At 24.3% G+C, this 26,285-nt stretch overlaps 7 protein-coding genes across 11 annotated transcripts; 4 read left to right on the top strand and 3 right to left on the bottom strand.

Annotated features, from left to right (window-relative positions):
* The first annotated feature begins 6,147 nt into the window (after positions 1-6,147).
* Positions 6,148-7,712, top strand: LOC126903296 (probable ribosome biogenesis protein RLP24). The gene is made up of 4 exons (XM_050681408.1): positions 6,148-6,402; positions 6,462-6,648; positions 6,724-6,873; positions 7,514-7,712. The coding sequence occupies exons 1-4, from the start codon at positions 6,322-6,324 to the stop codon at positions 7,639-7,641; spliced, it is 546 nt and encodes a 181-aa protein (XP_050537365.1). The 5' UTR covers positions 6,148-6,321; the 3' UTR covers positions 7,642-7,712.
* A 112-nt stretch (positions 7,713-7,824) lies between these two features.
* Positions 7,825-9,610, top strand: LOC126903298 (uncharacterized). Its single transcript, XM_050681413.1, has 3 exons — positions 7,825-7,947; positions 8,039-8,119; positions 8,943-9,610. The coding sequence occupies exons 1-3, from the start codon at positions 7,911-7,913 to the stop codon at positions 9,095-9,097; spliced, it is 273 nt and encodes a 90-aa protein (XP_050537370.1). The 5' UTR covers positions 7,825-7,910; the 3' UTR covers positions 9,098-9,610.
* A 1,266-nt stretch (positions 9,611-10,876) lies between these two features.
* Positions 10,877-17,710, bottom strand: LOC126903297 (rhodanese domain-containing protein CG4456-like). 5 transcript variants are annotated; one of them, XR_007703455.1, is made up of 5 exons: positions 17,361-17,710; positions 17,101-17,271; positions 16,861-17,023; positions 11,126-12,651; positions 10,877-11,049 (listed from the first exon to the last, which is right to left on the bottom strand). XR_007703455.1 is itself a non-coding variant. In XM_050681412.1 (5 exons), the coding sequence occupies exons 3-5, from the start codon at positions 17,243-17,245 to the stop codon at positions 16,389-16,391; spliced, it is 363 nt and encodes a 120-aa protein (XP_050537369.1). In that variant the 5' UTR covers positions 17,246-17,271; positions 17,361-17,428; positions 17,492-17,665; the 3' UTR covers positions 16,311-16,388. The 5 variants fall into 5 exon arrangements, 4 of the variants coding, with proteins under 4 accessions (XP_050537368.1, XP_050537367.1, XP_050537369.1 ...); XM_050681412.1 differs by lacking the exons at positions 10,877-11,049; positions 11,126-12,651 and adding an exon at positions 16,311-16,443 and having other exon boundaries at positions 17,361-17,428; positions 17,492-17,665; XM_050681411.1 differs by having other exon boundaries at positions 10,877-12,651.
* LOC126903294 (NF-kappa-B-repressing factor) lies at positions 11,520-16,139 on the top strand. The gene is made up of 7 exons (XM_050681405.1): positions 11,520-11,689; positions 11,785-11,918; positions 13,600-13,822; positions 13,880-14,006; positions 14,088-14,308; positions 15,507-15,695; positions 15,755-16,139. The coding sequence occupies exons 1-7, from the start codon at positions 11,520-11,522 to the stop codon at positions 15,918-15,920; spliced, it is 1,230 nt and encodes a 409-aa protein (XP_050537362.1). The 3' UTR covers positions 15,921-16,139.
* A 221-nt stretch (positions 17,711-17,931) lies between the features above and the next one.
* LOC126903295 (NKAP family protein CG6066-like) lies at positions 17,932-19,811 on the top strand. The gene is made up of 4 exons (XM_050681407.1): positions 17,932-18,167; positions 18,994-19,084; positions 19,153-19,285; positions 19,346-19,811. The coding sequence occupies exons 1-4, from the start codon at positions 18,067-18,069 to the stop codon at positions 19,732-19,734; spliced, it is 714 nt and encodes a 237-aa protein (XP_050537364.1). The 5' UTR covers positions 17,932-18,066; the 3' UTR covers positions 19,735-19,811.
* A 449-nt stretch (positions 19,812-20,260) lies between these two features.
* On the bottom strand, positions 20,261-20,946 carry LOC126902067 (uncharacterized; the record flags this gene model as incomplete). The annotated part of the gene is made up of 3 exons (XM_050679089.1): positions 20,796-20,946; positions 20,577-20,741; positions 20,261-20,428 (listed from the first exon to the last, which is right to left on the bottom strand). Coding segments are annotated over exons 1-3 (420 nt in total), but the record flags the coding sequence as incomplete, so codon positions are not given.
* Positions 20,947-22,506: 1,560 nt separating this feature from the next.
* Positions 22,507-23,931, bottom strand: LOC126901362 (ceramide-1-phosphate transfer protein-like). The gene is made up of 5 exons (XM_050677769.1): positions 23,464-23,931; positions 23,200-23,399; positions 22,959-23,134; positions 22,758-22,880; positions 22,507-22,633 (listed from the first exon to the last, which is right to left on the bottom strand). Exons 1-4 carry the CDS (start codon positions 23,565-23,567, stop codon positions 22,758-22,760), a joined length of 603 nt encoding a protein of 200 aa, XP_050533726.1. The 5' UTR covers positions 23,568-23,931; the 3' UTR covers positions 22,507-22,633.
* Positions 23,932-26,285: the final 2,354 nt, after the last annotated feature.

Below are 26,285 nucleotides of genomic sequence, written 5' to 3'. Positions count from 1 at the left end.
CACAATTTCATACTAAATTTAAAAACTATAATTAGTATTTATTCATATATTATATTTTAAAATCAAAGAACTACTAATCAGGATATAATTAAAGAAATAAGAGTTCATGTTGCTTTTAAAATATTTCACCAATTTCTCTAAAGGAAACACTATCTACAGATTTGCATCGAAGCGTTTCTTATGATAGTGATTTTAATCACTGTCAGATATCATCTATACTTATCTCATCTATGCCACGTCTATACTGTGCCTCGACCCCACTGTGCTACCGTTTTTTTTATAATTTTATGTATTCTTAGACTACATTAAAATCATATTAATTTTTATTAAGAAAAAAAAATTTTGTTTTTACAATTTTTAAACATTTTTAAAATTGCCCATTTTTAGCATTTTTTCACGACNTAAACATTTTTAAAATTGCCCATTTTTAGCATTTTTTCACGACTCATTTTTAATGAGTCAATAACAATTTTAGGACTAATATGTATTAAATTAGGAGCATTTTTATGTATGGAGTGAGGAAAATGTAGTAAGAGTAGATAGATACAGCTCGTACTGGTGTATATTTATAATGTATACTCCAACCGAGTTACATACCAACTCTATGTATTAAAATACAAAAAGTATTTTCCTAAAATATATATAGACATATCAGGCCTTATTGTAATGTTTTTTTTCTACTACCCACTGTCCTTTTTAGCTTCGATGCGAAGCTGAGAAGGTATTAATTTTACTATGATGTGTTTTTTTATTTTTTTTTTTTTTTTTTTATTTTTTTTTTTGTGTCTGTGAACGCTCAATCTCAGCTCTCGCTGGACCGATTTTGATGAACAATATGTCAAAAGATCACAAATCGTATCTAGTCGAAGACATTACCCTCAAAAATTGAAAAAAATTCCCTCGTTCCCCGTAAACGGGGGAAATCCCCCAAAAAATTACAAATTTAAAAATCGCTAATTTTCGATATTTTTTCAATTTTTTTTACTTAAAATTGCCATAACTTTTTTAAAAATGACCGAATCAATATAATTTTTTTTTTTATAGATACCTTAGATAATTACCTATCATTTTATATATTTTTGTGAACATTTGACCCTTTAACAGCCCAAAGGATGGGGTTTCAAAATGGTAACTTTTTTACAAAAAATTAACTTTTTCAACTTAACTTTTGAAAATGTTCCGGAAAGACTGACAATTTTATATATACCTTAAATTAAAGCTAATGTAATATACTTTAATTTGAAAAAAAAAAATTTGACCTCTGGACTTGTCTTCATGGTGAAAATGACTACCGTATGCAAAAATATGCTATTTTTGTGAAAAAATTCTTGATATTATATTTTACATTTTTTAACATTATGTTGCTATAACTTTTTAAAAAATGCATGAATCAACTTTATTCTTTAATGATAAATACTTTATATATACTTCTTTCATTCGACATACTTTTTTTTAAAATCGGACCATTTCCCTTTATACAGGGGGGGTGCAAACCTTTTAAAATGCGTATAGAAAGTAGAACTTTTTCAACTTAACTTTTGAAAATGTTCCGGAAAGACTGACACTTTTATATATATCTTAAATTAAAGCTTATGTAATATACTTTAATTTGAAAAAAAAAAATTTGACCTCTGGACTTGTCTTCGTGGTGAAAACGGACATCAAAGTTAAAGAAAAACGTACGATTTCCGTGAAAAAAATCTCGATTTTATATGTTATATTATTTAATTTATATTTTATATAACTTTTGGAAAAATGTATGGATCTATATTATTATTTTTTTATAATAAATATTGATATACCCCTTTCATCTGGCACGCTTTTTTTGTAAATCGGATCATACCCCTTTAACAAGGGGGGTCAAAACTTTAAACATGCGTATTGTTACTACGATATTTTCAATTTAATTTTTGAAAGTATTCCGGAAATACTGACACTTTTAAATATATCTTAAATTAAAGCTTATGTAATATACTTTAATGTGAAAAAAAAAAATTTGACCTCTGGATTTGTCTTCATGGTAAAAATGACTACCGTATGCAAAAATATGCTATTTTTGTGTTAAAATTCTGGGTTTTGTATTTTATTTTATTTTAAAATACCTGACAAGGGGAGTACAGATTTTCATAAATATTATATAAATTAAAATTGATATAGTATAGATAGTTAAACTTATTTAAATATGTTTGTTTCTTTTAAGTCGAGAAAAATAACTTTGAAATTTGAACTAGCTTAAATAGCCAATTTTTCAACCGCCGGAAGCAACGTACGGTTGCCGAGTTGGTAAAATTTATGTTTTACACGCTTGGGGTACGAGGTTCCAACCCGCATATGGCAATGAATTTTTTGCATTTTTTCTTAATTCTTTTTAAGTTAGTATAAATTTTAACTCGTTTGATTTTTATCACATTTAGATTCAATAACTTCAATAAAGATCAAGGATCCCATCACTTTAGTCGCCCCTTGCAAGAAGAAATTTCTTATTCGTATTAAAATTATTTTACTATATTTTAAGTTTTCGCTTCGATGCAAAGCCGAGAAGATATTTTTTTGTGACTATCATTTATTTTCTCTGCTCTAACTTGACCTACTTTTTTCAACAATACGTCAAATTACTACAATTCGTATCTAGTTGAAGATATTACTCTCAAAAATTGAAAAAAAAATTCTAATTTATCAATTAAACAGTTAGTTATTACATCGTCTCCATAAAGACAATTAAAATCATTAATTTCTAATGTTTTCAAAATATTTATTAACGAATGAAGTTTGATATGATAGGTTTCAACTACAAAATTAAATCATTTTACTTTGTAATTTAATAATTTTTTTACTCTATTTGTGTGTGCTACTACTAGACTATAATATTACAATTTTTTTTTGTAACATGTTGCTATATAAATCATTTCTAAAAAAAATGATTGTTTTTTCTCCTGAATTAACAATTGATTTTTACAAATATAATCAAATTTTATAATACACTCAATTGAGTAAATCTTTTTAACAACTTTGTTTTGATTGGTACATTTAGTTAAAGTAAATCATTAAAATTAATTAAGTTCTCAATATTTCAATTATAGAATCTTTTCAACAAACAACAAAAGTTCCTAGGAAATTATTACTATTACTTCTATTTAAGTTATCTATTACCATAAAAATGCAAAAAAATATTGAGCTTTTCTGATAAATTTACAATAAATAGTAATTATAAAACTTTCTGACTGCATATTGATCTTAACGATACAATTTTTTTAATTGTCATAAAATTTTCTATTTAATTATGTCAATGTCAAACTTACCAATTGAGCTAAAAGTTATGGTAAAATAAATTTTTTTTTTTTATTATAAACATTTACAACAATCAACTTTAAACGATTAACAAAATAGGTTAAATATGTCATTTTCCTTATTTTTAACTTATTAATAATCAAATTAATATTAAATATTATATCAAATCAGTATTAATTTAAAACAATTTTTTTTGTTCTTAATTATTTTTTTTTATATGTAAAAACTATTTTTTAATAATATTAAAACTTAGAAGTTATAGAAAAAGTCTAATTGCACATTTTAAAACATCGCGAAAAGTTGATTTAGAATAGTATATTTTTGTTTCTGATGGAAGTTCCTTGTAGTCCAGTGTATAAAACTTATAACTTTGTTAATTGTTATAACTTTATCAAAAATGACCAAATCAGTATATTTTTTTTTATTTAGATGCATGTCTTTATCTATCATTTGGTTTTTTTTATAAATCTAACCCTTTACCTGCCCACAAGAGGGATTCAAAATATTAACTTTTTTTTTTTTAGTTAAAGTAAATCATTAAAATTAATTCAGTTCTGGATATTTCAATAGTAGAATCTTTTTAAATATCAAAAATTACTTAGAAATGATTACTATGATTTCTATTTAAGTGTTCTATTACGATAAAAATGCAAAAAATAATGAGTTTTTCTGATAAATTTACAATAAATAATAATTATAAAACTTTCTGACTGCATATTAATCTTAAAAATAACATTGTTTTAATTCTCATAAAATTTTCTATTTAATGATTCATTCTAGTCAACGAAGGAGTAATTTTGCAGAATAGCAGAAAAAATTCCCAACAAACTTTTTTTTTTTTTGTTTTAATTAGGCAATTGGTGGATTATTCCAAAAGCAACATCAACTCTTATTTCTTTAATTATATCATGATTAGTAGTTCTTTGATTTTAAAATATAATATATGAATATATACTAATTATAATTATTAAATTTAGTATGAAATTGATATTTAATATTGTAATTTAAACGGAGAAATTATAAAAATAATAAAGAAGTTATATTTTGCTTTACTTTTACGTGTATAAAAATTTAAAGGGCTTGATACAATAATTTTCAATAAAAACTGTTTGTTACTATAAAAAAATGCACTGGACTACAAGGAACTTTCATCAGAAGCAAAAATATACTTTTCTAAATCAAATTTTCGCGTTGTTTTCAAATCTGCAAGTAGACTATTTCTATCACTTCTAATTTTTTATATTATTACTAATTATATATATAAAATAATAATTAAAAGAAAAAAAAATTTGTTTTCAAATTATTACTGATTTGATTTTTAATATGTTAAAAATAATCAGTCCAAATTTTCAATTTTAACCTATTTTTTTGGTTCTTTAAAGTTGATGAAAAATTTTTGATAAAGATTTATGAAAGTTTATAGTAAAATAAATTGAATATATTACCATAACTTTTAGCTCAATTACAAGTTTAAAATTGACATCTAGGCCTGTCAACAAAGGAAAAATTGCGGAAAAAATTTTGTTTTTTTAAAAGTTGAATTAAAATATGTATAATGACATACTAATAGTCCTCAAGATTGGAATTGAGCTTTTTTTTTAAATCCTCGCAAAAGTTCAAAAATATGAGCTTTCTTAATTTTCTCAAAAAAAAATATTTAACTTACAAAAAAAAGTTTCGCACAAAAGTTGTTTAAAAGACAATTATAAATAAAAATATAATCTTATATTTTTTCATTTAAACAAATATTTTTCGAGTTACATTACATTTAATATGAGTAATAAAATTTATATTCCATTTTTTTCATTTTACGGTTACTTTTTATCATGTTATACTTACATTAGACACAATGTTATAAATGCATATGTGTGTATGTGTGAGTTTATTTATTTATTGTATCATTAAAGTGTAGTGTATATTGAGATACAACCGATAGAGTAGGTAATTGATTTGACGCTATATTATTTAAACCCAACTAAACGCTAAATTGTACATTCCGAAATAACAATCATATTATGTCAATTGCCACCGGAATATCTGGTAATATTTTTCTTTTTCTTTGCCTTAATCCCAACTACTTGGGGTCGGCCACCCTTATCCTAAGCTTCCACTTGACACGATCTCCCACATCTTCTACGCTCACATCAGCTGTCCTCAAATCGCATTCAATAGCATCCCTCCATCTCTTTTTTGGTCTTCCTCTATCTCTTCTTCCTTCAACATTCATTTCTATAACTGTTCTTACAGCTTTCGATTCTTCTTTCCTCATACCATGACTAAACAATCTAAGTCTATTTTCTGTCATCTTATCCACGATTGACGCAACACCTATACTTCCTCTTATATGCTCGTTCCTTATCCTATCTTCTCTAGTCACTCCACTCATCCAACTAAGCATTCTCATCTCTGCTACACTTATTCTCTGCTCTACTTTCTTATCAACCGCCCAACACTATGAACCATACATCATAGCTGGCCTCACAATTTCATACTAAATTTAAAAACTATAATTAGTATTTATTCATATATTATATTTTAAAATCAAAGAACTACTAATCAGGATATAATTAAAGAAATAAGAGTTCATGTTGCTTTTAAAATATTTCACCAATTTCTCTAAAGGAAACACTATCTACAGATTTGCATCGAAGCGTTTCTTATGATAGTGATTTTAATCACTGTCAGATATCATCTATACTTATCTCATCTATGCCACGTCTATACTGTGCCTCGACCCCACTGTGCTTCCGTTTTTTTTTTTATTTAACTATGTATTATTTTTTATGCCATGAAATTTCTTAGCATTCTAATTTATTATCGAGTCCACGTGCATTTCATTACTATTGATACTATTATTTGATTGATACTTCAGTTGTTAATTCATTAAACCATACATAGTATTCAAATGGTCTAAGTATAATTTTTAAATTTTAGCTGTCACATTTTAGTTTTATTTTTATGTAAATTTAATAATAGGAAGATATAGAGAAGTTTTAATAAATAATAGTTGAAATAAATTGATAAAAAAGAAAAATGCGTATTGATACGTGTTATTTTTGTTCATCAAAAATTTATCCAGGACACGGTATGCATTTTGTAAGAAACGATTGTAAGGTATGTCAGATTATTGTATTTAATAAAATTACATTTTTCAATCACGTATTTGGTTTAAGGTATTCAAATTTTGTCGATCAAAATGCCATAGAGCATTCCAAAAGAAAAAGAATCCAAGACGTGTAAGATGGACAAAAGCTTATCGTAAAGCTGTTGGAAAAGAATTAGCAGTAGATCCTTCTTTTGAAATTGAAAAACGTCGCAATATTCCTTTGAAGTATGACAGAGAATTTTGGCAAATGTCGAGTAAGTTTTTGTTAGCCTAAATGAATAAAAAATATTAAATTTTGATGTATTTTATCTTTTATTTTATGATAATAGTGGAAGCTATAAAAAAAGTCACAGAAATTCAACAAAAGCGTCAATCAACTTATGTTATGCAAAGGTTAAGGAAAGGACGTGAAGTTGAACAACATAGAGACATTAGAGAAGTTCAAAGAGACATGGCATTGATACGGTCTCCTGCTGCAGGTATTTTATCTTCTTCAATTAAATTTGTAGAAAGAATTTTCATACATTGTTGAAAGAAATCATGAATATTAAGAGATAAATTTGATAATCGTTTGTAAAAATCTTTATAGAACTACATTGAAATAAGGTTTAGATGCGATTTAGGTATAATTGATATCTTGAGAAAAATATCTAAGTTTGAATAAGTATATTAAATTTTTTACTATTGCTAAATTTTTCCAAATTGGATTATATTTATCAAAAATGGTATGAGTATCTTTGCCTTGTAAATCAGTTTTAAAATTGAACTAGTATATTGAAACAGTGTTTTGAATTTATTTAAGAATGATAAAAATTCTTTATTATGAACGTTCATGGTAATGTTTAATTTTGAATAAATAATATAATTAAAAAGTTTTTTGTTGGATCTCAAAAATTAGACTTCATAGCATCATTAATATGTATAAATATACAATTCTTAAAGTATTTTTCAATATTTTTTTTTTATTAATATGTTTCTCTGATCGTATTCAGACTATTGTCAAGATAATATAAAAACAGATTATTGAATAAAATTTAGTCTTATTTTTCAACCAAATATTTTCTAATATGATATAATTGTTATAATTCATTAAGTAAATGATAATTTTTTGTTATGAAGGTCTTAAGCAACGTTTGGTAACTGAAGAAAAACTACTTGAAGAAGAACATGAAAATGATGTGGAGATGGTAACTGCTGAAGAAAGTGATAATATTGATCATAGCAAACTTTCATATATTAAAATATAAATATTTGTTATATTTCAAAAATATAATGTTATATAATGAGCCATAAAAAATGTATAGATATGATGACATCATAATGATGTACTATTTACTTAAGATTACCTACCCAACCTTATTTAAATTTTGAAATACTTAACAAGATAAGATAGTAAACAAAAAGGTTACCACTTAATAGACAAATAAATATCTTCATTCTCCGTGTATGTCAGTAGTTAAATGACATAAGTAATTTTTTTTCAACATAAAAATATATTTGAACTATATAAATCAAAATGCGTTATTCAGCTTTGTTATTATTTATAACATTTGGTAAGTTACATCTTATTAGGGTTCATTTATACAAGTAAATACAAATATAAACATTTATATAAATGATTTAAGTATTTTCTTATTATTTAAGAACTTGCTTTGTTTCTCTATGAGGCTGAAGGAAGAAGAAAAATTTTGAGAGGTAGAAAAACCATAACAAGAACATATAATAGTAAGTATTTTCTTTGATATGATACAAAGAATTAAAAATGTAACTTATTAAATCACATTTCTTAAATTTTAAGAGTGGTATTTCTATTTTATTCAATACTTTTAAATAAGTTCATTTATGTTAAAACTTCTATTAATCATGATGAGATCATCATCTCAACCTCTATCCCAAACTATTTGAGGTTGGTTTTACCTTTTAGATTTGACAGGGTTTTTACTGTTCTGTTTAGACTATTGACCTGACACAATCTCATTATCGTTGAGGGGGCAAGGAGTTTCTCATTATTAAGATTCCTGTTTGGTCACCTATCCAGGAAATAACAGCTAACAGTGCAGCCGATCATGAGCACTAAGGTTATGACTAAATAATCCACTGCTGCCAAACCATGCCACTTATTCATTTTTATAAAAGTTAAAATATTGATTCACCTTGCATATACAATAATTTTTAATCATTTGAAGACCTATAAATTATTTCTCAGAAATTAATGAAACTGGGAAATTTATTTTTTACATAACCCTTTATTTACATTTTTGAAAATTTTTTTATATTTTTAATTGTTAATAAGAAATGTACAGATTAAAATAGATGATCTTTATAATAGTTAAAATAAGATTTAGTAACAATTTTATAAATTTAAATACTGTCAAATAGTCTATTTGCATGTTAATACATTTAGCCATGTACGTAAATAATTTTTTTTTTAAATAATAAACATTAAAAATTGAATTAATGTTTATACTGTAAATGAAAACTATAGAATAGACTATTATGAGTTTTTTGAATGGAAACTAGAAATTTTTATTTTAACCATTAATTGCAGAAACTTTGGGCATACCAGCTTGGTTTTCAGTCACTCTCATTGCATTTGGAATATTAGCAGTCTCTGGTTTAATATTTGCTGCTCTTCAGAAAATTATTATAATTAACAACCAACCCCCACAATCATCATCAGCAAATGTACCATTAACATCATGAACAACATTTATTTTATTTAAGAGATGTATTTAATCAAATAAATAACAAAGTATAATAGTTTTTTAATTGAATACTAAACAAGTTTTTTCATTGTTTTATTAAGGAATAAATTTCTTAGTGTGTGATACTTAATAGACAAAATTATAACAGACGTATTTGTACAGAGAAAAACAAATTCATAGTTAACTTTGCTATATTATATTCATATGTAGTAACTAAAAAGTACAAATAATTTATTCACGGTTTTTGGACTTCTTCATACAAATATTTTAAAGAATTGGCAGTTCCAATGGCAGTGCCAATGCACACAATACCAAACCACAGACGATCTGTAACTCCTTTTTTTAAATATACTGGCACACCATCAGGTTGTTGAAAGTGTTTTTGCCATTTTTTCAATTCTGCTAACCGTGTGTCGTTTTGCAAACAACGACTATTGTGAATACTTCTAATAATCATTTTTGATGTACTTGAAGTAATACGTCCTGACATTTTTATTCTGTAAAATCATAATTGAATGTAATTATTACTATTCTTTACTTAAATTTATTAATTAAAATACATCATGGAATTCATTTTATATGGAGATTTTGAATAATATTAAATTTATTAATAGGAGGTGAAGATTTTTTAAAAGAATTCCTATGCCTCAAACAAAAATTATTATTAATATTTTACGTGAAAAATTGTTATACATTATACTTAAAAGCTTTTAAAATTAATCTATATAAAATAACATATTAATTTTGATTATAAATTAATGAAAAATTGCGTGTGAAACTAAATCCTTAACAAGTTATAATTGATATTTAAAAAAATATAAATCTTCTTCTTTTTCCTCACCTTAATCTCAACTACTTGGGGTCGGCCATTTTAAAAAATATAAATATTCATACATTATATTTTTATTAAATTGTTAAAAAATTAAATTATTACAATATCAACTATAATGTCCTTTATTTAATATTCATATTACAATATATCAGATTTAATAATTCTCAGGATTATCCTTTTAAATTTTACACATTAATTTCATATTTTAATATATAAAAAAATAGCTATGCGAAAGAACTTATATGTCATTTATAAAATATTGTACAAGAACTTCATAAAAAGTAATATATGCGGTAGTGTTTGGAAGGGTATAAGGTGTATAATTACTAACATTATTTTTAATTAATATATATTTTAGAAAAAATAATACTTATGTAGTATTAATACTGAAGGGTACATACTCACAAATTAGTATATACCCAAAAAAAGGGTTTATTTGCGAAAACATTAACTACTAATTATATCGATAATGCTTCAATTTTAAGATGTTTGAAATACGATATTTTTTAATTCAAATACAAATGTGATATTTTTAATTAAATTTTAGTAATTACCTTGAATAATATTCACTTGTACAAAAAATATCTCCGTAAAAATTTGTACTCGCGTAGGAAAAATACTAAACGCTCATACTTAATATAAAAGATCAAGAAGTTTAACCTTGATAAAAAAAAAATCTAATGATAATGATTGTTAAAACATATGATTTTATTTACCTCCCTAATCATGGATTAATGAATATACTGACAAATTGAAGTATAAAATACTTTTATGAAGTTTTAGAAATTTTTTGAATTTTTAAGTCTTTGATTTCAGTTTTAATAAATAATTCCACTGTGCTTTATAAAAAAAAAAATCAAATTCTCTATTAAGATATACTAAATTAAACTTACTTGATAACAATTAGGCTGTGATTAACGATTTAATGAGGGCAGGCAAACTCACCAAAGTCCAAGAGCTTGAAGGAACCTTTACAAATTTTTCTAACCTGTCACGATTAGTGGCATTAATTTTTCTGGTTTCTTCTCATCACCTTTATGTGATGGCGATATTTTCCATAGTGGGAGTGAAATTTCGAGAGTGACGCACGGGATCCCACATAGGTCTTATATTTGGCTCTGTCAATAATTCGCGATCACTTTTAAAAATGTTGCTACCATTTATACAATAAGTCATAATCAAGAGTAACATTACTTCGAATATTCGGTGCCTCGAATGTCTATTGCTGTAATTATAGCAATAAATTCATGGCAATTGTATATTCGTAGTATTGATTAGTTGTAGCAATGCCGCCATCCACGTTTGAAAATGATAGATCTACAGATCTTATCTGTGATAGATCTATAAAGCTATCTTTAACAAAATGTAAACAATTTTCCAAAATTGAGGTTAAAATAAAATAATTTCATCATATATTTTTGTTATCGGAAAAAATATTAATTATATTTAAAATAGTACTGAAAATTATTATGTTCTGAATGTATTAGTATGAATTAATTAACATATTATACGATATAAGTAATTTTTTTGCATATATATATAAACAAATCATTATAAATTTGAATAGTTTTTAACGAGTATAATAATTATGAGTTTTGACACATCATGGGACGTTGATAAATATAAGTCTGAATTTGAGAATGACGATCATTGGCAATTTAGACGACAATTTTTAGTTGAACATAAAGACAAATATCCAGAAGATAGATTAGTGTGTCTAGCTCAAGTATTTTTTAATGTTGAATTCTTGGGATGCAAGTAAGTTAATCGTTTTTATGATTTTCAAATTGTAATAAATCTTGATAAATTAAAGGAAGTAAATATAGTTTTATATTTTTATTCATTAAACTAAGGTACCCAGAAAAAACAATGCTACTTATTGAAAAACTTGCTGAAGGTTTAGCTGATGATCTTAGAGAAAAACGAAAAGGAAAGCTTCAAAGAACATTTGTTGCTGCTTCAGATGCAGCTGAAGCAAGGGCTAAAGGTACACGCTGTGAGTTTATTTTATGATTTTAATGATATATACATAAGGTCACATACTTGGTCAGAAAACTTTTTTGAATGATTGTATCAAATATAAAAGTTATTTTACATTTTATTCATTAAATAAAATATAACTCAGTCCAAGAGAATTAAAGTTTATACTCAAAAATTTTAAATCTTGTTATAAAATTCTAATTTTTTTTTTGTGAAGTATTGCTAATTATGTTGTAAATTAGAAAAATGCCAAGTATATATTATAGAACTAGAAGTATTTATTTTTGAATTTAAATGTACATTTCTCAAAATTCTCGAGTATTGCAGACTCAATTTATTTAATATTATAAATTGCACGATATAGATTAATTAATAATATTTTTAGGTTAGACAATAATATTAAAAAGTATTGCCAAAATATTTAGGAAAGTATTCTGCCCCAGTATGCAAGATGATAATTTTATTATGAACCACTTATTTAATCAAAAAATAAAAATAATATTGGTAATGCTTTTTAAATTTCTTTTAGTTACATGTTTTTATCAATTCATTAGTAATAAAGTAGTTTTATGTTCATTCATTATATCTTAAAAAGGCAACAACTCTATTTTTTCAAATGGTAACATACATAATCAGGGTTGCCACAAATCTGGAAAACTGTATAAGTCAGGATATCTGCGATGCCAGGGGGCAATTTCCCCATGCTCCCGTTACCAGTCCACGCCTAGTGTATTAGATTTCTGTCAACATTTAATTACAGTCATAAAAATGTTTACTATTTTGATAGATGGATTTTAAATTAATTAAACATTAAAGTATTATAATTTAATGACATAGAATAGATCATTTTTTTTTCATTTTTGTTTTAACACTTTATTATTTTTATAGGTATACTTATTAAATTTTCATGCTTTATTTGTAGGAATAAATAATGTTTTTCTATAACTATTAATTATAGTACTCAATTGTATTATCAGGTAAGCGAATTTTTTAATTCTTTTTTTTGCATGCTATCTCTCCTCTTGAAAAATGATTGGAAGTCAAAGAATTTAAAAAATAAAAATTTGTCGCAATCTTGATAAATAACTAGCTTATTTATTATATGTATTAAATTAGAAAATGATGAGTTAATAACAAATTTTGGACCAGTGTTTTAGAAATTATTAACAATTAAAATAATGAATGGTAGTAGACAAATTTTGATAACTTCTGAAATGCTGGTCCAATAGTTGTTATTGACTAGTCATTTTCTTAATTACATTTTCTATTCTATAAGTTAGTTAGATATATGTTTCCATTGAAAAAAAAATAATACCCCTATAATACATAAAATTATTATTATTTAATGAGTAATTGAATGGTTTTTGATTTACAACAAGAAACCTATATTATTAACCTATATAATCTAAAACAGTAATGAAATAAGGAAAAAGTTTGTTGATGAAAATAATATTTAAAATGAGTTGGTATACTCAGTTTTGTGGTTTTTTCGCGTTATAGACCTTTTTGTTATTTACATAATAATTGTTTAAGACTGTCCAGTATTGTTACAATTATTAATATTTTTTGATAATTAAGTGGTTCATGATAAAATAATCTATAAAATGATAAAAGTATATATATATATATATATAATATTTTACAGATAAATATTTAAATAATTTAACAATGTGTTTGTTTTATTTTAGGAAAATGTCAAGTTTCTTCGTCAGCTACCAAACAATCACTAAACAATCTTAATTATACTAAATATTCAATAGTTTCACCATATCATCCTGATTACACATTGCCTAATTTTATTATACTTGATGCTAATTCTCAAAACCCATTTGAAATTCTGAACAGATCTTGTGATTTTTGTCATGTGCCAAAACCAATTATTCTTTTTGATAAAACAGATGCCTTAAATATGTAATATACAAGTATATTATTTCTTATCAATTATATAAATTTTTTTAACTATTACAGTAAAGCAGATCTCTATATTCAACAAAAGCTCATTGATACTGCTTTTGGAAAATCAGAAAAAATTGCTAAAAAAAATGTGTGTGAATCAGCTCTTGAAAAATTAAAATATATATGTTTTACCATTAAAGTACTCGTCTTTATTAAAAATTCAATTTGTAGAATTAAGTTATATTGTGTATTACTGAAATTTTGTATGATTACTTTATAGAAAAAAGATGATGACTCTGAATCTCATATAAGTAAATCTGAATTTATAAAAAATGAAACTGAGGTAAATGTTGAGCCATTATCTTCTGAAATAATCACTAAAAATACTGATGTTGATAAAAAATTATCTGATGATAATATTGGTAATAAATTACTTAAAATGATGGGTTGGAAAGGAGGAGGATTGGGAAAGGAGGGCCAGGGACGCAAAGAGCCTATAGAGTAAGTAAATTACTTTATGAACATTATTTGAGTAGTTATAACTCATTATTTATTTAATTGTTGTTATTTCATGTTTGATTAATTACTTGTATATATTTTATAAATAAGGTGTATAGTTTCAAAACCAGCTAAAACCATTTTTTAACATTTTTCAAGAACAACAAAATAAGATAATGAGGTTAAGATTTAATCCAAAGATTTTATAATATATATGATATTAAAGCTTGAGAGTGTAAACACATTGTGTGTGAATATTTACTCTAACAAAATATTTTTACAAGAGTTATTTAGTTTTATAATTTTTATATAGCTGGTTTTGTTGCCAATTTCATCAGATGGTTGGTTTTGAAGTCAACATTTTTTTTCCTGTATACATGGTTGGTTTTGTAATTGGCTAAGTGATATAGGTAGTTTATATTTTTAGTTTATTACTTTAGTTAAGTATTATATTTTTAACTGCACTCTTTAATCATTATAAAAATTTACTGTTAAATTTAAATACTTAAAAATATCAATCAGTATTAATATCGTTGCGTAAAATGTAATCATTATGAATTATTATTTTACCGCGAAAAATCATATAATTGATTATGGCTTGTTTTGAAATTGACATTGTTAGATAGGTGATTTTGAAACCAACCATATTTTTACAGGACATTTAGTGCAGTGTGACCATTTAGAAAATAACAAAAAAAAATTGTTTTAAAAAATTTACTTAAAGCTCGTTTTGAAACTATACACCTCAAATAAAAGATTTTATTTTTTAATACATGTTCAATGTTTTCATAAGTATGTAGCTAAATATTTGATCAAATAAAAAATAAACATATTTTGTTTCAATGATTGGTCATTTATTTTCTCCAATGCTAATTTAAATCTGTTTCTCATTATATGACTCTCATCATTTTACCCAAAGAAAATAAACCAGTCATTGAATTGTACACTCTTATAAATTGTTGAAGTATTGCATAAAACTATCAACTAAAAACAACTATTTACAGTAATTTTATAAAAAATTTTAATATGTTTTCAGAGTATTATTTTATATTGTTGGAAAATGTCATTATTCACTTCATTTTTCAATTAATTAATATAATTAAGGATTATTTTAACAAAAATATTTAGTTTAATTCAATATATAATATTATATATTGAATTTTATCTTTATGAATTTAGTTAATATATTTTTTTTTTTTAGAGTAATTCAGTTACCAAAACATTTAGGACTTGGTCACAAGTCTAATATTGGTGAAAGTGCTAAACAAAAAATTATGTTTGCTTTACAAAGAGAAGTGAAAAAACATTTGATAGAATTTAAAAAAAGTTCAAAATTAAGACTTTCATTTTCAACTGAATTCACATTAGATGAACGGAAAGCAATACACATGTATACATTTCTTTCCAATTATTTTGTTTTGTGTGTGTACTAAAGTTAATTTTTTTTAGGATATGTTTGAAATTGGGTTTGAAAACGAGAAGTTATGGTCAAGGAGAACAAAGGCATATAGTCATATCTAAAAAACAAACAGCTCAAGAAATTTTCAATGAATTAACAGAATGTGGGAATGAAAATGAATATTTTGTATTGATTCCTCCAATCAATCAAAATTAAAACCTAGAAGATTTAAAGCCAAAAATTCATTAAAAATAAAATAACTATAAAATAATTGTTCGAACTTTAAAAATTTTAAGTTACTTACAGGTTATTTCATTTTTAATTCAAACTTTAACTGTAGTGTAAAGTTTGATTAAACCTTGTTATGTTACTATTATAAAAATGTAGCTGACGAATAAATTTATATACTTGTATTTATGTATAATAGTTAAAATTGATCTAAATATAATTTTTGAGTTTTTTATTTTTTCTTTCTAAAATAATGAAAATAGAAAATAGGAAAGTAAATAAAACATGACAGCTTAATTATTTAATAATATTTAGTAATCATATTATTTTAAAATAACAATTTTTCTTATGAAATTTATCTATTAAAACATTTTATTATATACAAATGTCTATTGATAATTGTTAATATTATTTTGCTATATTTTTAATACAAATAATTTTCAAGAGTAATTTTCATTATTTTGATATTAATTTAGCCCATTCAAACCAACCACCTTTGTAGTTGTAAATCCTTAAACAAAGAAGAAAAATAAATTATTACTCCTAGTTAAATTATTATCAATAGTCTGACATACATAAGCGGTAAATGCATTTTTAGAAATTTTTTAGGAGCTGTAAGTTTGGCTAACTTCCAAGATTTATTTGTTTAATATCTATAAATATCTATTAGTCTTAAAAAAATTAATTAGTTAAAAAGATATCAATTGGCAATGATAGAGGTACTAATGGATAAAAAAGTCATTTAAGATAGTACTTTAAAATTAAATATTTATAAATGGTGTATAACAGCTGTTTTCTACCCTTTGTCTATACTTGAGACTTTTTATAAAAACTGTTACTTGCCTCTTTTGGCTAATTCTTTTGTAATTTTATTATTATTTTTGTATTTTATTATTCTTATGTATTTTGTAATTTGCCTAATTCTTACTTTGTAAACCCTTTTCCTTTTGCTATTGTAGCTGCTTTGTAACTTCTAACACCAGCTGCACAAGAAAATATAATTTCAGTTTCTATTAGATTAGGTTTTGGGACATTGTATTGTTTTTCAAATTCTTCATCTGTAAGTGATAGTGCTGTATCTACTTCTTTTACTGAAAAAAATACACAGATAAGTTTTCAATGTTAATTTTTAACAACTATTTTTAATTTATAGTATAGTAGTACTCACAGGGAATATTAATGCTATTTGGTAAAGTACCAGATGAATTAATTTCTTCTTTTTCACGTACATCTATGATTAATGTTTTTAAATTGATCAAAGATAACAATTTTGAATAATTTATATCCATGATTGGCATTACTCTTGAAGACATTGCCTGTGGAAATACTAGTCTTGCACCTGTTCACAAACAAAAGAAGTTTATTTATCTAGTTACAAAATAGTTGCTATGTAATTTATATCTATCATATTAGCATATGATCACTTACTCTGAAGATGATAATAATTTTTTTTTAATTTATTAGTTGGTGTAGAATAGCAATGAAGGAATTTAAAGCTACCAAAAGAAAATATGTAATTATCAAATCTCGACGTTATAACTCTAATCATTATAACTTACATTTAATTAAATTAATGTTAAAGGATAACAATTTAATATACTTAGATAAATTATGTTTTCTAATTAGCTATGTTTAAGAATTTCGAATGAGAAATGTAATAAATAAGTTTCTACTACAAATTAAATGTTTCAATTAATCTGTGTTTATATAGTGATTAGTGATAAAAAGTAAAACAGTATTACAGATTAAATGAAACATTTTTCAGTTTCATTGAATCTGTGGTAACAGCAATTACAAGTGGGGAATAATTTAAATTTTAGAAATGGATTGAAAATTTTATTTTAATAAATATTTATAGATCTTTAAAATGTTATTTTTTGTTAAAAAATTTAAAAGTAAATAAATCCAAGTTTAATTTGATATATTCTTTTCAAGATTAAAACGGAGGTAAATTGAAAAAAAATAGCAGTATTACTTATTATGTGATACTACTATCAGATAAATCTGACAGTGATAAGTAACAAAACGTAAACAAAATTATCTCTTCATTTTGAATTCATTATTCTTTAATAAAAAATAACTAAATGGGATAAACCTGAAGAATTTTTTTTTTTGGGCCTCTTCATTTATTGTAATGTCAAGCTATAGTGAAAGACGACGAAAAGAACGAGAAAGTATTGGTCTGAAGGGAGTGACGGAAGTGTGGGAAAAATCACCCCAACAACCTTTAAAAGAGTATATCATAATATAATTTTCTTTTTTATTTAACATTATTAATCTTACTATCTTATTTATTAAGAAATTATTAACATTTTTTACTTAAGGTTGGAAGATTGACTCCTAGAAATGTCTAGTAACAAAAAGAGTAGCACTCACGTGTCACCTCTTGCTATTACTTTATATTATTAATAATTTTGAAATAGTGGTTTAAAAGTTGTTATCGACTAGTCAATTTTTTATATAGATCATTATCTAAAAAATAAGCTAGTTAATTATTTGTCTTAAGTGAAGAAGATAAATATTATTTTATGATTAATAAATAAATAGAATATGGAAATAAAAGATATCAATTGAAAATTATAAATATTGTTTTTATTTTTCCAATGGTTAAGTGGTTTATGATATGGGAATCACTCTGTATTGTCTCTGATAAATTTATATTTGTTTAATGTTTGAAGCATCCCAGAAATATAGAAAAAAGTTTGGGAGCCCTAAAGTTTGACTTAAATTAGACCACTGAATAACAACGCGTATTATTAACTCATTTGAAAATTTTCCCATATTTCCTTATAATCAAGCTAAATTTTTTATAATTAACTTCACAAGTTCGAAAAAATTGATAATTAAAAATTTAACTTTAGGATTCAAAAGGTATATTTAATATACCAATAAAATTGTTATACTATTATACTTGTAATAGTAATTCCATTAAAATCAAAGAATTTCAACATTATTTTCATGGTACTCTGAAATGTCTATAAACAAGCCTAGTTAATTTTTCAATAATTAATTATATTATTAGATTTTAAATTTAACTTATGTTCTATAATTTATTTAATAGTTCCGACTCTGAAAATGATCTTATTAATAATCAAAATAAGTTAACAGCTGATTCATATAAAAAAAGAAAGAAGCATAAAGAAAAGTCCAAAGTATGAATAATTTTTTAAACTTCTTTTACATCAATATCTTACATTTTTATAAAATATTGTCTTGTTAGAAATCTAAAAAGTCAAAAAAATTAAAGAAACATAAAGAATTAAATAAAAAGAAAAAGAAAAAGAAAGTATCATCAGGAAGTTCTAGTAGTTCAGATAATGATGCAGAGCGTGATGAATGGATTGAAAAAAAGAGTAAAATAAAATAATATAATGCTTTGCGTAATAAAATAATTGTTATATTACAATTTACAGGTTTTGCAGATTCAAATACAGATGAAATTGTTGGACCATTACCAAAACCTAATGTTACTTTAACTCAAAAAGAGTATGGCCGAGCACTCTTACCTGGTGAAGGAGCTGCTATGGCAGCTTATGTGCAAGATGGTAAACGTATACCACGTCGAGGTGAAATCGGCTTAACATCAGATGAGATTGCTGCTTACGAAGCAGTTGGTTTTGTAATGAGTGGAAGTCGACATAGAAGAATGGAAGCTGTACGTATAAGAAAAGAAAACCAAATTTACTCAGCAGATGAAAAACGAGCGTTAGCCATGTTCAGTAAAGAAGAGAGACAAAAAAGAGAAAATAAAATTCTTACACAGTTTAGAGATATGGTCAAAAGTAAAACTTCTAGTAAATAATTAGTGATAGAAAACTTCATAAATATTTATAATTATATAAACAAAATGACTGAAATAAAATAAACATTATAATTAAAATTGTAGTCACGTTTTTTATAAACTACTTCTTTTTTAAATAATTAATTTAAGTTCAATTAATTGAAAAAAAATGATTTAAACTATAGTAGAAGTATCTAATTTCATAATATAAATCAATTTTATAATTTAAACAGTGATATATATTGTAGAAAATATCTAGGGAGGCTTAAGTCTTACACAAAAATTAAAATATTCTCATGTCCAGTTGACCATTTTATTTATTTATCTTAAAATAAATGTTATGTCAAAATGGTTAAATTTTTAATCAAAATTATATTGGAAAGGATTTAGGGACCTTGTACATAATAAACTGTTATTGGTTATATTATGTTCCATTGCTTTGTTAAAGTTGGTGGCATAAATAAATAATTTAAATCGTAAATTAAATCTATTAAAAGATTATTTGTGATGTTCTTATAAAAAAAAATATTTAATCAATAAATATTATATTTTCTATTTTTGGTAATACAATTGTTGTATTTATTGGTATGCCAGTGAGTCTGTAATTAGATTTGTTTATAATCTTTTTATGGTTAGCTATTGGACATCCTTCAATATTATTGAGCCAATGACCATATAAATGAGATGTAATTAATGGAACACGACGGCTCATTTCCTGAAATCATTTATAGTGCTATAATAAAAAGGAAGGAGGAACCAATAATTTTGTGAGTGATTATAATAAAATTATGTTTTTAACAAAAATAAACTTTTTGGTAGTATTATGTTCAGAATCAATTTTGTACATAATTTAAACAACTTACTTCTTGGTAAATATTATCCAATATTTTTTCTGTACTTCTTTCACTATCTTTCTTTAGTTTTGGGTTGTATAAATTGTTTTTATTAAAAAAACAATCATATTCAAATCTATATTTTGATTGATTTTTTTTGCCATAGTAATATATACGATATTCCTCTGGTATGTTCTTTAAAAAAATTATGTGTAAAAAAAAAAATCATTGTATTTATACAATTTTTACTATTAGTTCTTTGTTAGTTTTTTCTAACTTCTTCCATGTAGTTTCTCGTGCTTTCATATATTGTACTGGATTAAACCAATCTGCCATATTTAAACTTTACTAAATAATAAAATTGTTTCCTCAAAATAAGTGATAGATTAGTAAGACTGCATCTTTAATTATTTTAATACAAATACCACATATGTAATTATATATCTATTTAACAGCAAAAATTGTATTACTGATCAGGCAAATCACTTTGTAATTAAAACCTTAAACTAATCATTAGAAAAAAATAGTACATAGGTGGTCTAGTAATGGGTTATTTTAAATAAATAATAGTATTTTTTTGCAACATTAATTAATCATACATGATTTGATTTCCGATAAAATTCTTCCAATTGCTCAAATTATTAATGAAAATTTATAATATATAGATATTATCTTTTTTTTTTTAATTAAAATTTTTACTTTTTATATTTATTTTGTTGTCATAGTTAAATAATGTATTTTAATCACTGTGGCCATTTTCAATGTATAAATGTATATTAATAAAAATTATATGAATAGAAAATTTTTTTTATTTAATCTTTTCAGATCCAACACTAAAATGCTTTAAATAAGACTTGCAACATTTTTTTTGAGTTTTTCCCAATATCTAGTTTTATAATTTTTTAATTACATTTTAATATTATTTGCATTGTTCCATGACTATTGTATAACTTTTATAACTTGTATAAAAAAGACAAATTTAATGCAAATCTTAATATCTGGAAAGATTAAAAACATGACTATTTCTGGTTAAAGAATAATTGAAAAATATTGAACATTAACTATGGAGATTATAAGTAAAATTTAATTGGTATAATACATTAAAGACTATACATTAAAGTAATATAATATATTTAAAACTCTGAATTTTTAATAAACAACTATTACTATACTCATTTTAATTCAATTGTAGAAAATATCACTTAATGTAAGAAAAAATAATAGTGGCAATAAATTAACATTAAAAAAAAAAAAAAAAACCAGCACAGGGGGGTCGCGGCACAGTTGTGACGTGGTATAGTTGGATCAAGTATAATGATATCTGACAGTGATTAAAATCACTATCAAAAATAAACGCTTCGATGCAAATCTTTAGATAGTGTTTAATTTTAAAAAAATTGGTGTTTTATTCCAAAAGCTACTTGATTTGCTGGTTCCTTAATATCTCGATTAAGATAAAGTATGTCGAATGGAAAAGGGTTTATTAAAAAAAATTATTTATCATAAAAAAATTGTGTGGATCCATAAACTTTTCAATAAGTTATAGCATTATAAAGTTAAATATAATNTATATTTGTTTATTTTTACAAGGTATTTTATTAATCAATTAAAGATGTTAAAACAAAACGATAGTATAACTAATAAGCATATTATCACTGTATATTAAAATAACTGTTAATATGTTTTCTAACAAACTAACAATTAAAAGAAACAATATTATTTTACAAAACTATATTGAATATAAATAATAATACTATTAACTATGAATTTTAAAAGTAATTTAAAGAAATTAAAATTAAAATAATCAGTTATATACACAAAGTTAATATGAAAATTTAAAAATATTTCATTAAATACTCTAACAAATTATATTAACATAAAAATATAAATATTAAAAATACTACTAAGTTTTAGTCTAAATAAACACTCTTAAAAGTAATAATGGAAAAGGAGTACAATATAAACATTTTGTTTTTTAAAAATATTAACCATTTAAAAAGTTAAATAATATTCTAAAAATAATAATTTTTTTTCACAGTTATCAAAGGATCACAGTTATCATGAGATAATGGGTTGTCTCATATTCACTAAAAATAAAGTGATTGGGAATGTAATTTTGAGCTATAATTTTAAATTAATTAAAAATATATTTTTATACATAAAATTTAAAAGGGTAAAACTAATTAATAAAATGGTTTAAAAAAGTAATACTTAGGGTAAATGCAAAATTTCATGTATTAAAAAAAGACTATTAACTCTTTCATGAACCATAGATGCTTTAGAAATCATATCTGGCATAGTTTTCAATGTTTCGTTTACACTTTCTCCAACTGCCTATAATACAAAAAATAAAAGACATACAATTTTTGAAGATTTATTCATTTTCTTTCTACATATAATTTGCATACATACTTGATGATAGAGAGATTTCTGACTTGGAAGAAAGTTCATCGCAACTCTGGCACCAGTACGAATAACCCAGCCATGGTGTTTAGCTAATGTACTATTGTACGCTTCTATAGCAGATGTTGATGTGCTATCAGTAGGTTGAAGGGTAGATATTTTGGTCATAAAGAGAACAATGAAATCTATTAATGTTTTTAAAAATTTCATGAATCTATTTTCTTAAATAGAGGTTAACTCAAAGTTTTACCTAAACCTCGATGTAATCGTAGTAATGTAATACACCCTGAATCATGAGCCAATTTTCCACAAGATCTTTCATGTAGAATCATAGATTTGACAGAACTAAAATTGTTTTCATCTTGAGTTATTAATTCTGTAAGACGACAAAGTTTTTCTTGAATGTCATTAACAACAAAATTAAATATAGTACCAAGCTGAGCACAAAATCTAAGAAAATAAAAAAATGGTGAGATATAAAAATTAAAAAAATTAAAATATACTACAATATTACTTGCATAGTTCTTCATAAGCTAAAATATAGTTTTTTATGTCTATGTCTTCATTATGAATTAAAGCTTCCTGGAAAGCTTTATGGACTGCAGATGGACTAAACATGGCAAACAAAATGCTAATAATAAATTAATAAATTAATTAAAAATTAAAATCAGACTTTCAATTAAAAAAATATTTAACTGGCAAAAAATTAAGTAACAATGGCACACGAATGGGTCTTAACAATAACAGACAGAAGCTCGAAATAAGTGCTACCCGTTTATGGACCATACAATGGCTATTGTGCCAAGTTATTATTTAGGAGTAAACCGTAAACGTAGTAATGCTTATGGATAAAAGATAAGTAGGCAGTAGTGGAAACACAGCTGACTAAAAACGCACAGCTGTATAACATGCAGTTATTATCGTTCAGACTATGTTATGCGGTCGCTACATATTACCAACCTTGAAATTTTAAAAAACTGTGAATCAATGGTACTAATAATTTAGTGGTACATGCATTTAGCTAAAATTGATAGTTATTAATAATTAACTCGTTCAATTCCTTTAACTTATACTTTAAAAAAGTCTCCACTTGTTATTACAATTTTTAGTGTTTATAAATTTATAAGATTATAAATTGATTTTCATATAACATTTTAGTTCAATACTACCAATTATAAATGTTCGTAGGCGAAATTTGAACAATATAATGGAAAAGCTAAGCCCTCTAATTTAGAGTGAGTCCGGCACACATACCATGAGCTTTGCACGTAGGAGTGGCGTAGTTAGGATTTGGTTTTTGGGGGATACACATAAAACAACATTTTATTACTCCTACAAAAAAAAAAAAATCATATTTTCACAATGGAATCATTTTTACTGGGGGTATATCTCCCACTTCGGACCACTCCCTCCTGGCACAGGGGTTCTGTAATTATGATTTGTCCTAAGCCCCGCTAAACGTAGTGTCGACACTGGTTTGATTATTACTACAAGTTTTAATTTTATAAACATTATACATAATTTATAGCATATACATATAAATACAGTTTATATGTCTATGATCTACTAGGCGTTTGATTTACTGTGCCTCATGCAATATCTTTAAAATTAATTTAAAATTAAACATTATAATTTTTTATTTTCAGAAGTTTAGTCCTAGCCTTCTCGCATCCCTTTAAAATGGTATCAACTTAAGTTTTTTTAATAGAAACATATATGTTTAATTAGCTTAAAAATGACTAATCAATAACATATTATGAACCAATACTTTAAAAGATATAAGTAATTTTATACTAGAGAGGAGTAGTTCAGTTCATAAATATCCAGAAATAAAAATAAACAGACCAAATGTAATTTGATGTAATATTACAATACGAAAACATTACTGCACCTGCAGGTTAGATTAAGGGGAGAGCTAGGGAAAGCGGTGCCCCGGGATCAATTTGAATTATAATAGCCTGCCAAGATAACTTCAATAAAAATGACCTTTTGATAAAAGTGATATATTTTTGTGATGGAGTTTTTAATCTAATGCTGCATATGCGGTAGATTGCATTATTTTTAGATTAATTTTGTTAAAAAATATTTTAATAATAAGAAGTTATAATATAATTATATGATCGATCAAGTACAATAGCAGTCTATGCTACAAAACAATAGATGGGAGTAATACTGTTTTTAATCTATTTTTGAAAAGGAAAAAAATATCATAACAAACTTGTATAAGTTATAAATTAGTACAAACATTTTTTCTGTTATTAATCACAATGGATTTTCAACACGTGAAGTCGTACATTAAATAAATAAATTTTATATTTATACAGGTTGCTTAGTTAGTCATATTAAAGAGGCGTGGGAATTTTGTGACACTTTCTTGAATATTTTATGACAATTATTACTTTATCTATCTTATATTACTTATTTTTAAATGTAGGAACAGTTTATCAAAAGTCAAACACAACATCGTTTTGTTCCAAAATTATTTGTTAAACAGTAATTTATTGTCTTGAAAAATAATGTCAATAGTTATTGTAATTTATAATATATTGCATGATTAAATTCAAATGCTGTTTTACTTTTAAAAAACAAAGAATTGTGTATAAAAATATTATTGCTAGCTCGTTAGTATATTATTAATATGGTAATGTATTAGTTAGCCAAAATTAGTGAATTTGACTTTAGTTGTGTTCGAATCTTGGCGTAAATTTATAAAAAATTTAAAGGGGTTAAATAGATTTTTCACTCAATTAAATTTTTTTATTTTGTATAAAAATACATACAATTTTTTTAAAAATTATCCAATTCGGTGGCCATACTTCCGATTTTCACTAAAGGAAGAATTATTATATGTAAAAAAAATATCTTTTAATTTATTGGTCTGTATTTCACTTGAGTTCACTAAACAATTAATAAATCTTGTTTAACTATATAAAAAATACATGTTTTATAAATATTTTACTGATAAAATTTTATAAAAAAATACAAAATACGATTTTTTTTAATTAAATATTTCTTGTTGAATTTATTATGCTAAATATTTATACGTATTAGATTTTATTCCTATTTGGTAACAATAAAAACGAGAATAAAATCTAATAAATGTACGCTCAGTGTACATTTACGAAATTTGTTTTTATTTTTTGGATATTTTATTTAAATAATACTTGCTAAATTTATGCAATTAATATTATTTTATTTAAAATAATTTTTGTTTGTATTTTCATGTACAAGAATTGTTAAAAATAATTATTAATGATTTCTATTTAAAACAAAAAATAGTTTGTGGGAATGGAATATTTTATAATATTTGTATGCGTAAGCATAGAACACCTTATC

Source organism: Daktulosphaira vitifoliae, unplaced genomic scaffold (assembly GCF_025091365.1).
Source record: "Daktulosphaira vitifoliae isolate Bord-2020 unplaced genomic scaffold, ASM2509136v1 Scaffold_3, whole genome shotgun sequence".
Classification (NCBI taxonomy): Eukaryota; Metazoa; Arthropoda; class Insecta; order Hemiptera; family Phylloxeridae; genus Daktulosphaira; species Daktulosphaira vitifoliae.
Note: the sequence above shows the minus strand (reverse complement) of the source record. Positions and strands in the feature narration are given on the sequence as shown.